General features: G+C 32.8%; 1 protein-coding gene across 11 annotated transcripts in view; it reads left to right on the forward strand.

The window, feature by feature from the left end:
- LOC100114982 overlaps positions 1 to 14,595 on the forward strand; it is a 361,219-nt gene that overhangs the window by 67,789 nt on the left and 278,835 nt on the right. For all 11 annotated transcript variants that reach the window (XM_032601291.1, XM_032601292.1, XM_031933482.2 and 8 more), the window contains one exon: positions 2,459 to 2,728. In XM_032601291.1, the coding sequence (XP_032457182.1) occupies positions 2,459 to 2,728 (270 nt within the window). The remainder of the gene's footprint in view (positions 1 to 2,458; positions 2,729 to 14,595) is intronic.

A 14,595-nucleotide genomic window follows, 5' to 3' on the forward strand; every position in this document is an offset into this window, starting at 1 on the left:
CGTTCTGTTGCTAGAAGGTCAATAGGCGGCATACTTAAGATAACGCACACTGCATCTTTTGATACTGTTCGGTAGACAGAAGCGACCCGCAATGCACTTCTCCTATAAACTGTTGACAGCTTTCGTGCGTAGGATTTCACCAACATAGCGTCCGCCCATATTGGGGCACCATATAACATAATTGATGCAGTTACACTGACTAGAAGTAACCTTCGACCCTGCGTTGGTCTACCCACATTTGGCATTAGTCGCGATAGTGCAGTATCGACTTTTGCTGCATTATTACTCACCCTCTTAAAATGCTGCTTAAACGTTAGTCTGGCGTCCATGGTGTTTCCCAGGTACTTAATGGTCGGCTGAGAGTCTATTTCATGTCCGTCCACTGTCAGTGTTATTGTCTCCATTTTCTTTCTACTAAATATAAGGATAACCTCCGTATTATGGCTAGCGAGCTCAAGTCCAGTCTGCTTCAGCCAATTGTGGATTATACCTACTGCCTCGTTAGCGGTTTCCGTAACCTCTTCCTTTTGCTTTGCTACTACTACTGCAATGTCATCTGCAAATTCTACAATCGTTGCCCCTTCGGGTAGCTCTAGCCCAAGTACTCCATCGTACATGATGTTCCACAATAATGGGCCAAGCACTGACCCTTGTGGGACCCCTCTCGTTACTTGATAGGATTTCGTGCCGCTCTTGTGTCATACAAAAGGGTTTCGTCTTTCAGGTAGTCAGACATAATCCTTCTTATATATGCGGGTACCTCTTTTTTCCGTAGTACCTCGTGAATCTTGCTTCAGCTGGCTGAGTTAAATGCATTTTTAACATTTAGTGTAATAATAGCACAGTACTTTTTGGCTCCTCCTATTCATCTTTTCCCTTTTATTGCAGTTCTAGCGGTGTCGACTACTATGCTTACGGCGTCAAGAGTGGAGCGTTTTTTCCTGAAGCCGTATTGATATTCCGCTAGTCTACCTGGTTTTTTAATGACTTGGTCCATTCTAACGCCGATTATGCGCTCTAAAATCTTACCCGAGGTATCCAGCATGCAGAGTGGTCTGTGTGAGGCAGCTTCTCCAGGTGGCTTATCTCCTTTTGGTAGTAGCACCAGGCGTTGCTTCTTCCAGTTCTTAGGAAACGTCCCTTCTTCGAGACATGATTTGTACAGGTCCACAAAGACATCGGGGCGTGCCTGTATAGCTTCTTTCAATGCAATATTGGGCATGATATCCAGGCCTGGAGCCTTGTTGTTCCCAATTCTTTTGCACGTAGCCAATAATTCCTCTGTGGTGACTGTTGGAATAATTTCGTCATTTGACTTCGCTTCAGGAGTAGCTGTTACTTCTAGCTGAAGGGGAAACGTTGTGGTCACAATACGGTCCAGCAATTCCGGGCTTTTAGAAGGGGGAATATAACCTCCCTTCATCTTCTTCATTATTACTTGGTACTGTAACTCTTTAAGGCACCGTCGTTTATTTTCTCGGATTTTTTTCTCTAGTATTCGTTTAGCATCCTCCATTTTTTTTGTTAAGGGCGTCTACTATTTCTCTACCTCGACCAGTCTTGTAGTGTTTCTTCCGAGCCCGCTGTTCCCGTCTTCTGGTTCGATGACACTCACTGCGGGCAGCGTCAATTTCATTTTCCCACCAGTATACTGGCGGTCATCTATATTTCATTTTTTTGAAAAGATTAAATTATGCATTTTATTCTTTGCAAAAGAATAAACTGTGACATTTATTCTTTTAAAATGGCGGAGTAAAAATTTATTCTTTATGAAACATTAAACTGTGAGATTCATTCTTTACAAAAGATTAAACTGCGAGGTTTATTCTTTAAAAAGATTAAACTTTACGTTTTATTCTTTACAAAAGAATAAACTGTACCTTTTATTCTTTTTGTCCTAGTCAAAAGTATAAAAGTATTGATTTATACTTTTCCAAAGAAGATATCGAAACATTTATTCTTTCTAGCGCCTGTTTTTGTTCTTTAGACTTTAGAGTATACTATTCTATTATACCTACACACACACACGCGCGCACACAGAGGTATATGTATCATATAAAGAACTAAATAATTTCAGGTGCCGTGTCAAAAAAGTCACCTCACTTCAGCTTATAAGCACAAAAAACGTGGAAATCAATAGAGGCGTTACAAAAACTATGGTGTGCACCAAGAACTAAGCGCGCTTTTTGACCTCGTGTGGATATTGCACTACTTCTTCTGCTTCTCGTAAACACCCTACTACTACTTACCTTGCTACTCGCCTCGACTCGTACTGCAATCTCCACACTCGGTCTTAAAAAGCCTTGTTTACGCCCTTGATAAACAATATACTATTTTTTTCCGCAATGAAAGAACCTCGATTTTTTATTCAATTTTCATGCACAAAAAAGAGCCTGTTTCTTGCACCTGTGAAAGAAATATTATTTTCAATGTTTTTTATTTCTATTTCTAATTACAGAATCGCGTCTGGCAACGAGATTGTAGGGACCGACGGGCACTTCAACCTGATGTCATCTACTATCCTGATCTTTTACCACCTCCTAGTTATATAGATAATCCAATGAATTCTGTTACAACAAGATTTGTAAAAACTGCTACAAATAAAATGCGATGTCCTATTTTTTGCATGGCATGGACACCTGAGGGAAGGCGACTTGTTACTGGTGCATCTAGTGGTGAATTTACTTTATGGAATGGACTTACATTCAATTTTGAAACAATTTTACAGGTATAAAAGTATAAAAGAAGTTTATTAAAATAATCAAATTGTATTAGTACGTATTTATTCTATAATAATTTTTAAATTAAAAAGTTGTCAGAGCTACTCTGATAATTTCAAATGTCTTATCTTATGTAACTTCTAACATTTTTTATATCATAATCTAATTCACTTATAGCATTAAATTACATAATCTTTGTCTGTAAAGTCTTGTAAGAAAATCACGCATTGTAACGGGGCTCGTTTTAGTCGGGAAAACTTGGTAAAACACAACCGGATCGCAACTCTTCGGTTGTACGGAGAACTCTCTCTACGCCTATGATATTCCCGCGCTGCAACGCAGCAGATCATAGGCGTCGGTATTTCGGTAAAGCGAGCGAACATTGAAATTACTGGTGATAAAAAGATATATTAACAAAATGCGGTTATTAATGATTAATGTATTATAAATCTATAGCAATCTGGGGAGAGTTCATACAAAAGTTATTTTTATGCCTATGTTACTGTTAGATGCGAATGGCCCTGGTAAAAATAACTTATTAAATCCGATTCAAAAGATCGGATTCAATCGGAAAAATCGGATTCAATCAGGTGTATTTTTTAACAAATATAACATTTTATTTAAACTAAAACTTATAATCAGGTTAAATAGATTTTAATCGATTAAATAGGTTTTAATTCGATAATTTCCGATTAAGAAATCCAATTAAACCCTATTATCTTTCGAATCGGATTTAATAAGTTATTTTTACCAGGGGGGGTACATAAACTCGACAGACTCAAATTGGAAGGTTAGGTGGTATTCGCCGCCGCACATATTTAGTCACGAGCGGCTTAAGTAAAATACGTTGCCAGGCGTTGAGTTTATTCGCTAATTCTTTAATGATATTTGACTAATTTATACTTAATTACTTCTGATTTTCGGAGCACTGATGCCCTAAAATGCAGTACGAAAAACACTATTTTGCGTTGTTTTTTTTCAATCATCCCATTGTTACAAACAATTCAGCTATAATGCATTTGAAAGAGAATAAAATTAACTACTTGTCATAGTTTGGTCCTCGGGATCGACCGCTTTGTTCGGCAGATAAAATTCATATCTCTGAAACTAAACATCATAACTTCGGGGAAAAAATGATGTCCATGGGTCACGTGTCAATCTATATCCCATCAAAATTTCAACTGATTTGACTACTTATTTTTTCAGTAATAAATCAAAAACACAAAAAAAATTTTTTTTGTACCTCCTTTACGGACGTAAAAAGGCCTTATTGCACTTGTGATTTTGGGAAAAAGTAAATATTTTACGTGTTTTGGCTCAGTTCATTGCACAGCTTTCAAACCCCTATGGTTCGTAAGATATCAAGGTTTTAATTTTTTGGAAAATTTTTTGATTCGTGATATCTCTAAAACAATGTGGTCAAATGCTTCAAAATTTTATTTGATAATTCACCATAAAAAAACTATCTGCTGCTAAAATTTCAAACGATTTTGTCAAGCGGTTTTCAAGTAAAGAGCTAAAATGTAAAAATCGCTTTCTCGAAAATTGCGCGAGCGACCTATCTAATGAATAGCCAGTTGTTTAATGATGGTTAGGTTGGTTAGGAACACATGTAAATATACGTGAATTTCTGTGAAAAAAAAATTGACGGCAGTGTTCGTATTCTATAATAAAAAAACAGAGGATTCTGCAAACTTTTGGACAATGACCCATCCAAAACTTATACATTAAATTATGTATTAAAAACCGCCTTATACATTAGTATGCAGATATACTACATATTAAAACAATATTTTATTTATTGGACCTATAAATTTAGTTGGAGGAAGCTACGTGCCAATGAATAGGCAGCCTTTTTTTATAGTGATTTTTTAGTTTTTTCTAATAAAGTTATTAAAAACATTAATAAGTCGTTCTTTTATTATACACCATAAACCGCAATTTTTTGAAATTGTTTCAACTCGAAAACTAAATGTTGAATTTTTCTAAAAAAAGAAACATGATTATTAAAAGTTATTAGGGCTATACTCCATTTTAATTTTGAGTCATTTTATTTGGCAGATCCTGAGAAAAACATCAAAATCTGAAAAACGTCGTTTTTCCACGTGACGCGATAACTGGAGTAAAAAGGCAATAATCAAGTTCAAATTTTGGATTTTGTTAGCACTATATAGCACCTTGATCGTTTTCTTTGGGCTGTTTATGTAACCAGTTCGTTTCAAAGATATAAAGCTTCAAAATTTGTTTCCTCACCCTGTATACTATGCATAATTAAAAACTGCATCGCTTATATATCAGGTCGAGCTACCGTCATAAATGGCGCCCAACGTGGTATTATTTTAAGTTGTTTGTTGTTTATGCTACTATTCACCGTTTCCGTCGGCTGTGCAGAAGGCACTAGATTCTACCGACTATAATCTATCCGCGCACGGACGTAAAGACGTATGAACACGCGGCGGTGATAGTAGTACTCAGGACGTGGATTCAAAAGGAGGAAAAGTCAATGAACACTCGCGGATTATTGTAAAACTTAGACTAACTGTTTATTGGTGCTTGGCTTACACAAGCGCGCCAGACGGGCGCATGCCAGCTACCAGCATGTAGTCGAGGTGAGAGAGAGAGGAGGCTTAAAGTCGCCCGAGTAAGCGAGAGTTGATAAGAACTAGTACTTACAGATGTACGTGGCCGGCATGGCCGTTCTAACCCACGCGAAGATGGTCTCGGACGGATTGTCCTCGGTTCGGTTGACCTCGCAACCCTCGCCACAATAATCGCAATCGCAGAGTGTCTATTCGCGAAACGGAGCGGAGCGAAGACAGACTCGGAATGGCTCGCTAGCGCGAGCACAGATTTACCTATGCCCTCTGACACACTGTTGTCAATTCTTGACAGCAGTGTACGAGCAGGTGGCAACATTGTACGTTGCTGAATTTAAATCTCTCTCGATGCTTATTCTCTCTCTCTCTCTGTCTCTCTTACTCTCTCACATGCTGCGCCTTTAGTAGCTGTAACAACAGAAGTATTATACAGAATGTTGATTCTGTCCCGGAGAGACGTCGTAACGTGCTCAACGTGCGTTAATTGCACTGTCAACCGTTACAATATATATATATATATATATATATATATATATATATATATATATATATATATATATATATATATACTAGTGGGGCTCCGCCCCCCTGCTCGCTTCGCTCGCCAACCCCCTATTGTAGTTTCTGTGTGATTTTATCTTCAAAATTTTATTTTCATGAACTGATAATTATGTTCTGGATGGTTGAAAATGATCGATCTTATTGTATAAGAAAACCTGTTACTGGAAGTAAAAGTATTGTTTAACATTGAACTTCTACTATTAATGGCATTTAAAATAGTTTTAGCTAGTTTTTGAAGTTTTCTGACGCTTGAAATTCATCATTTGAATTTATATATATATTTTTTTTTAAATTAATTTTAATTTTTTTTAATGTTCTTAATGTTTAAATCTTTGTGCCGCAAAAGGCATCTATAAAATGATTGACTTTATAAAATTCGAGTTGCGCGCCATTGGGAGACGTGAGGTGATCCTGAAAATTAAATTATTTGCGGGTACTGTATAATTTGATCATGTCATGAAATTATATGAAATTATTGGTAATTTTTATACAATAAAATAAAAAAAAACAAAAAAAAAATCAACGCGCCTAAAGTACATTGTATTATGACTAATAAAATGTACTTTTGACAGTACCCCTTGGGTGGTGTGGAAAACTGTCTCTTTATTCTGTCTCTCTAGTTCTGTCTGACTACTCATATTACCTGAAAATTCATCGAGGTCTTTGATCTCGCTTATCTTGTCCATTTTGTTGTTTATTCAATCAGTGAATCATCTATAATGATTATACGTTCTGATGGTTCTTTGAGTTCTTTGAACTCAATTATTCCCTAACTTATTTACACGTTATTAATAATTAACTTTAATCTTATAACTTAAATAAAATTAGAGGTAGATCTTCAATATCTGGTTCTCTTGGAACTGATACTTCTTACCTTAACCTAAACCTTAATTCTATTTAATATTATCCAATTTAAATCTATTTAATCATAATATGTTATAAATTTGTATTTAATTGGACTGTTAATGCGGCCTTATTTTACTACGCAATAGCGTTGTGAAAGTATGACGGTCTCAAGCCCGATAACGCAGAGAGCAGTCATGTTATTTGGTGGGGGGGTGGTGGGGGGGCCAGGGGGGTGGTGGGGGGGTGGTGGGGGGTTTTTGAGATTTTCGAAAATAACAGAAAAATGAAAGAATTTTACGTGTTTTGGTGGGGGGGCCAAGGTGGGGGGTGGTGGAGGGGTAGTGGGGGGGGGGGGTGGAGGGGTGGGGGGGAGTCTTGCCAAAATGACTATATAATATAGGAAGATATATATATATATATATATATATATATATATATATATATATATATATATATATATATATATATATATATATATATATATATATATATATATATATATATATATATATATACATATGAGTGGTTCTCTGTCAAATCAAAGATCAAAAATTTTTTTCATTTTCAACCCACGGTAAATATGTTCCAAAAACAGTTTACAATAAACCTGAATTTTTTCAAATTTTTAAATTACTTTTTACCAAAATGGTAGGGAGCCAGAGATGTAAATTTTCGGGTTTTCAGCATAAATTAATTAATTCATTGCTCCTCAGAAAAGCATTTTTTGCTATAGACATGGATATACTTTGGTGGTCGTACTCCGGATCTATATATATATATATATATATATATATATATATATATATATATATATATGTGTGTGTGTGTGTGTGTGTGTGTGTGTGTGTGTGTGTGTGTGTGTGTGACTAAGGGTATTTTTATTGAAGAGGTGAGAAAATTTTACAAAAAAAATATATTTATGTCTATAGCAAAAAATGCTTCCCTAAGGAGCTATGAATTAATTAATTTGTGCTGAAAACCAAACATTGCCAAAATTGACATTTGACATATTTGGCTCCTTACCATTTTGCTAAAAGGTAATTCAAAAATCTGAAAAAATTCAGGTGCATTGAAAATTTTTTATTTTTGATTTAACAGAGAACCACCTATATATATATATATATATATATATATATATATATATATATATATATATATATATATATATATATATATATATATATATATATATATATATGGGACGTTCTACGTCAAACGTAACAAAGCTCTGCCCAACATTCCTTTCGATCTACAAATTTTTAAAAATATCGATCATTTAACATTTTTTATGTACTTTCAATAATTTAGGGGCGTTTTTTTAAATTTTGTTCCCAGACGGAGCTACGCGTTCCCTAACCTTAAAAAATTACTACTTTATGAAATGATCCAGCTGTCAGAAATCACGGGCGCTCAGAAAAATCCTAAGCATTTACTATTTTCATATATTTTGAGCTACTGAACAAGAATCCGACGGTATTTTTTACCGTTACCTCAAGCGTTTGTCTCAAAAACACCCCCCAAAATTGCTTTTTCACGCAGTTGAGAGGTTTATCCTGTGATCGACGGGAGGAAAATTATTGACAGAGAGTATTTTTACGTATTTACACTGAATTTGATGCTAAATTTTATTTTTTAACTTTTACTTCAGTGCACTTAAATAATGTAACTAATTACTGATAATATGGTTTATACTGTGCAATTTTTTTATTGATTCCTATGAAGGCTCCTTGCGTTTTACAGGGTTGAGACTATCTTTATTACAAAGCCCGCATTACTTTCTTTTTTTTTACTTTTTTTTAAAGTAAGTAAAGTAAACTAACTTTACTATATGTCATAATATTTAAAATTAAAAATTAAAATATTAAAATATAATTAAATATTTTGATATTTTTTACAATAAAAATTCTCATTAGTAAGTATCAAAATATTACCAAATTTTGATAGTATTAAGTATACTACAAACATAATATCTTATTGGCAATAATAATGATAAAATAAATAATAAATATGTTTAGTGAATGTTTTAATGTAGCCCTAACATGAAACTGTTCTAAAAACATTTTAAAAACTTTTAATACCACACTTTGAAACGCTGGAATGAATGTTTAAGAAATATTGGAAAAAACGATAAATAAACGATCAAATGTCCACACTTTTTGGATTTTATTAATTTGATAAAACGTTTATTTAATGTTATAAAGTTGAAAACTGTAAACTGTTATAAAATTCTAATAAAAATAGTTAATCACTATAAAAGATTGTTTGTATTTAGACTATGCTTTACAGTTTTTTACAGAATCATACACTTTTTACATTTTTTTTATATTTATTTTTATTATTATATTTTTACATTGTTTTGCAGTTAATAACATTTCTAAATTTGATAAATTAAAAAAATTTTAAACTTTAAAAATGTCAAAGTGCAGAAAAATAAAAAATTAGAGAAGATGTTTGATGTACAAAATGTGAAATACGTAAAAAAAATATGAAATATAAAGGGGTAGAAATCTGTAAAATCTTGTAAAGCATGCTTCTTTACGGTTCTCTACTATTTGTAGTATAATTTTATAGCTAAACAGCTAAATTTCTTTTTTATTTTGGTAATTTTTAGAATATCCCAACTAAGGCTTTTCAGAATAAATTCAATTACAACGCCGGCTTTGTTCTGATTACTTATGAAGTTTAGTAATATTTGGTCATTATGTACGCCATATGGAATTGGCGTAATTGAGTTAATTAAATCAATAAATTTTCTAAAATGACAGGTATTTCAATCATTTTTCAAAAGGAATCAGTCCATTTCATCTATTTATTTCTTTGAATCCATGAATCAGTATACACGACCAAAAATGTTTTTAACAGGTATAAAGTAAAGGTAAGTCCATCTAATTATTTAGGTTTTAAAGGAATTTGGTTTTAATCGAATGTACTTATTTAATAGAAACCAAAAGAAATAAGCTTCGTGTTCAAATTCAGTGGCTCAAAATTCATAAAAATAGCCTTTGTCAATAATTTTCCCATAGACCTAAATTTCTTAACCGCGTAAAACAGACATTTTGGGTGGTTTTTTGAGGTTAGGGACGAGCGCTTGAGGTATCGGTAAACAAGACGGACGGTTTCGTGTTCAGCAGCACAAAATACATAAAAATACTCTCTGTCAATAATTTTCTTCCCGTCGATCACAGGATAAACCTCTCAACTGCGTGAAAAAGCAATTTTGGGGGGTGTTTTTTGAGGTTAGGGACGAGCGCTTGAGGTATCGGTAAAAAAGACGGCCGGTATCGTGTTCAGCAGCTCAAAATACATGAAAATAGTCGTTGCTTAGAATTTTTCAGAGCCCCTGTGATTTCTGACTGCTTGATCATTTCGTAAAGTAGTAATTTTTTAAGGTTAGAGAACAAAAATGCTAAATTTTCCATATTTTAAAAAATTTTTAGATCAAAAGGAATTTTGGGCAGAGCTTTGTTACGTTTGACGTGGAACGCACCATATATATATATATATATATATATATATATATATATATATATATATATATATATATATATATATATATATATATGTGTGTGTGTGCGTGTGTGTGGTTCTCTGTTATTGCTGCTAATTTATTAATTAATGGAAAAACTGTCCATAGTATTTTCAAATTACCATTAAATATTAATGAACAAATAAAGTGTAATTTTTGCCCTAATTAAAAATTTGTTGACCATATTAAAAATGTAAAAATTATAATTCGGGATGAAATATCAATTGTTTCAAAACATGCTTTTGAAGCAATTGATAAATGTTTTCGTGTGTCACGTGTGGATATACGTCATGGGTGTCTAATTACTATAAGAGAGCAAGTAGAAGAGTGCAATGCGGTGGCGGCCGTGGCGCGACGACAGAACGTCTGCGTATTGCAAGCGAGAGGATCGCGGTTCAAGCCCGGGGTCTGTCACTTTTTTGTTGCACTCTTTACTCGTAACATTTTCTGGTGTCTATGAAGTGGGATCTTACCATGTTGTCTACAATTGGACTGTCTGTTCACAGTTACCTGTCTTATCTACTAGGTGAAATAAAAATATATAATGCGTCTAATATGTGTGTTGCGTCCTGTGAAGAATGAAATTATCATGAGGATCCGAGCGACACGTGCCGATAATAGAAGAATTACGCTGCAGTGCTGCGCGCGTTGCATCGACGGGGGCGTCGATCCGTCTAGACCCTGGACGTGTCACGTGTGGATACTCGTCACGGGTGTCTAATTACTATAAGAAAGCGAGTAGAAGAGTGGAATGTGGTGGCGGCCGTGGCGCGACGACAAAACGTCTGCCTTGCAAGCCAGAGGATCTCGGTTCAACCCTGGGTCCGTCACTTTTTCGTTGTACTCTTCACTCGTAACACGTGATATATGTAAAAATGACCTTCCTTTTGCAGGGAAAGTTATTGTAACATCTGGTGACTTTAGACAAACCCTGCCTATAGTACGGCATAAAAACAGAACAAAAATCATTGAAACATGTGTAAAAAGGAGTTTTTTATGGTCAAAAATTTCAAGACTTTCATTAAGTGAGAATCTACGGTTACAAAATCCAGGTAATAAATTTAAAAATTGGTTCCTTCTATACGTAAACAAAAATATGACTAAATAAGAATTACGAAATAATATAAGAGAAATACCAAAACAATTCATTTGTGAAAATGACTTAATGACAGAAATTTTTGGACATAAAATTGATCCTAATGATTCGACTTTAAAAAATAAAGTGATATTGTCACCGTTAAATTCTAATGTACTAAAAATTAATGAAAGTATAGTTGAAAGAATATATGGAGACCACTATATATACTATAGTGATGATCGAATCCAAAGTGACGCAGATGACAAATTGACAAACACGATACTTACAGAATTTTTGAATTTATTAACACCTAATGGATTGCCACTACATAAATAATATTAAAAAATAATGCAATAATTAGTTGCTTAAAAAATTTGGACATTGATAGTGGTCTTTGCAATGGTACAAGATTGATAATTAAAGATATGAAACAATATGTTCTTACAACAGAAATTATTACTGGAAAATATTGCGGTAAACAAGTATTATTGCCTCGTATCGATTTAGCTCCATCACTAGATGAAATACTTTTTGGTATGGTTAGAAGGCAATTTCTAATAAGACTTAGCTTTGCTATGACAGTAAATAAATTTCAAGGCTAATCGATTGACAAAGTTGGTTTATATTTATCCACTCCAATATTTAGTCACGGAGTTGCAATATCAAGAACAACATCAAAAGAGAAATTAAAAATTTAAGTGATGAATCTGCATACAAAAATATTACAAATACGAATGTAAAAAGTAGTCTATTCTGAAATATTTAGAAATTAATTATATTAATTATAAAATATTTCTAAAATATGGAGTATCTTTTGATTGATTGAGTAATCGCTAATAATACAGCAATACTAAAGTATAAATTGTATATTGATTTGCTGAAAACTCTTCACTTATAGTAATTACTGAAATCTGCAGCGTTATCTCCATTAATAGCACATTACTCAAATTTAAATTATTTTTTGATTGGTCAAATAATCGCCACTAATTTAATTATACATTACCAAAATTTAAATAATATATTGATTGGCTGAGATATTTTTACAAATAATACTTTACTAAAATACAAATTATGTATTAATTAGCTGTGTTATCTCCGCTAATAGTAATAAATTACTAAAATTTAAGTTATTTATTTATTGGCTGAGTAATCGCCATTAATTATACATAATTAAATTACAAATCATATATTGATTGACTAAGTAATCGCCATTAATTATAAATTGTTAAAATATTACTTTTTTTTTTTGATCGGCTAAATTATCTCCACTAATAGTACATTACTAAAATTTAAATTAGATATTGAATAACTAAGTTATCACTTGAAATTAAATATCATATGTCATATTGATAATTGTAAATAAAATGTGAATTTAACATAATTATATTAAAATTAGAAATGTAAAATATTGGCCAAATAATCGCCACAGAAACTATATTCAAAATCCAAATGTTAGATATACGTAATAATAAATTGTATAAATATTAGATAAGTAATCGTTAAGTTTATTTTGTAGGAATATATATACACTTTCATAATTATATATATATATATATATATATATATATATATATATATATATATATATATATATATATATGTGTGTGTTGAGAAATACGTGCACGAGCACGGCTTTATATTTTAAGCATTTTGCTATTAAGGGAAAAACCCCACACCCAGGTAATGCAATAAACCTTTCTCCCGCTGACCGTTTCGAGACGCGCCGTCCCCGGTCCGCGGATTAGGATGTGTCCAGATGTGCAATAAAATGCTTCCGGACCTTTTTTATATGCAGGCGAAATATGCATCTAAGCTGCAGTCCTCTGCGTGTGCAGCCCTCTGCAGACTGTAGCCCTCAGTTCAGCCCTAGCACTCGACGAGGAAAGACCTCTGTCTCTCGAGTCTGCTCTGCGCCAACATTTTTCTTACAACTTATATTCCTTTTGATATAATAAATACTGATATTTTTACTCTAAAATCGATTGAGTTTATTTTACTTGATAAATTCAATAATATATATATATATATATATATATATATATATATATATATGTGTGTGTGTGTGTGTGTGTGTATATTAAATCTGATGACATATTACTAAATAATTTGTAATGCAAGCGTTATTATTAAAAATGTTGCATTTAATAATTAACGACAGTCTCCACCCTGTGAAACTCAGAGAGCAAATTTACAACTAATATAATTATAAATAATCATTTATAAGAGTATCTTTACTAGGCTTCTTTGCAAAAACAGGCATGAAACAAGATCATATTTGCACAAATGATTATTCGCAGCATCTCTTTCATCCGGACCAAATCTGTAGATTACGTCTTGTGATATGCGTCAATACATAGTGCAGTCGTAATTTCTCATCCACAAACAGATATCTTTAAAAACCAGATCATCTCTGCACAGATAATTATTCCCAGCATCCCTTTCATTTGGACCAAATCTCAAGATCACCACTAATGATATATCTAACACATACATGTGGCCCATATGATTTAAAAAATAATTCAGATTATAAGTACAAATAAACATATTTGCCATATTTCTCTTAAAAGATTATCATTTACAGCATCCGACACATCTGGACCAATCTTACTGTGTTTTTGATATATGTTTAAATATACTTTATTTCTAATCATCTACCAAAAAAATTACATAAATATAAATATGTATCATTATTTTATACCTATATATTATTTATGTAAAATGTTTCATGACCTGGTCACTTTTTGTGAAACATTCTTTATTGAAAAAGTGTACTTAATTCTGTTTTTTTTTCACAAAACTGGATGTATTTTATAAACAAAAATTTATTTAATAGTATAGAAAGGTACATTTGATAAAAATATACATTCCTACCAAAAAACATTTTCAAGATTTGGTCCAGGTAGATTGGAAGCTGTGAGGACAATAAAAAAAAAATTATATTTGGCCTATATTGCGAAAACCCTCCAAATCGCGTAAAAAGAAAATTAAATCAATTTTGCGGTATAAATGTTCTTTGAACGATAAATCATTCAGGTTTACAAAAAAAGTCAAATCTATCGAATTTCAATTAGGTTTTAGCAATAAAAGAACTTAAAAAATGTCGGTCCATCCGTCCGCCTGCCATCATTTTAAGATTGGTCCAGATAAAAGCGATGCTGCGAATAATTATTTGTTTAGATATGATCTTTTTTTTGAAGCTATGTGTTTGTGAATATGAAATGACGATTGCTGTATGTATTCATGCTATCTGCATTGGTCTTGATAAAA

This window comes from Nasonia vitripennis (genome assembly GCF_009193385.2).
Source record: "Nasonia vitripennis strain AsymCx chromosome 1 unlocalized genomic scaffold, Nvit_psr_1.1 chr1_random0004, whole genome shotgun sequence".
Lineage (NCBI taxonomy): Eukaryota > Metazoa > Arthropoda > Insecta > Hymenoptera > Pteromalidae > Nasonia > Nasonia vitripennis.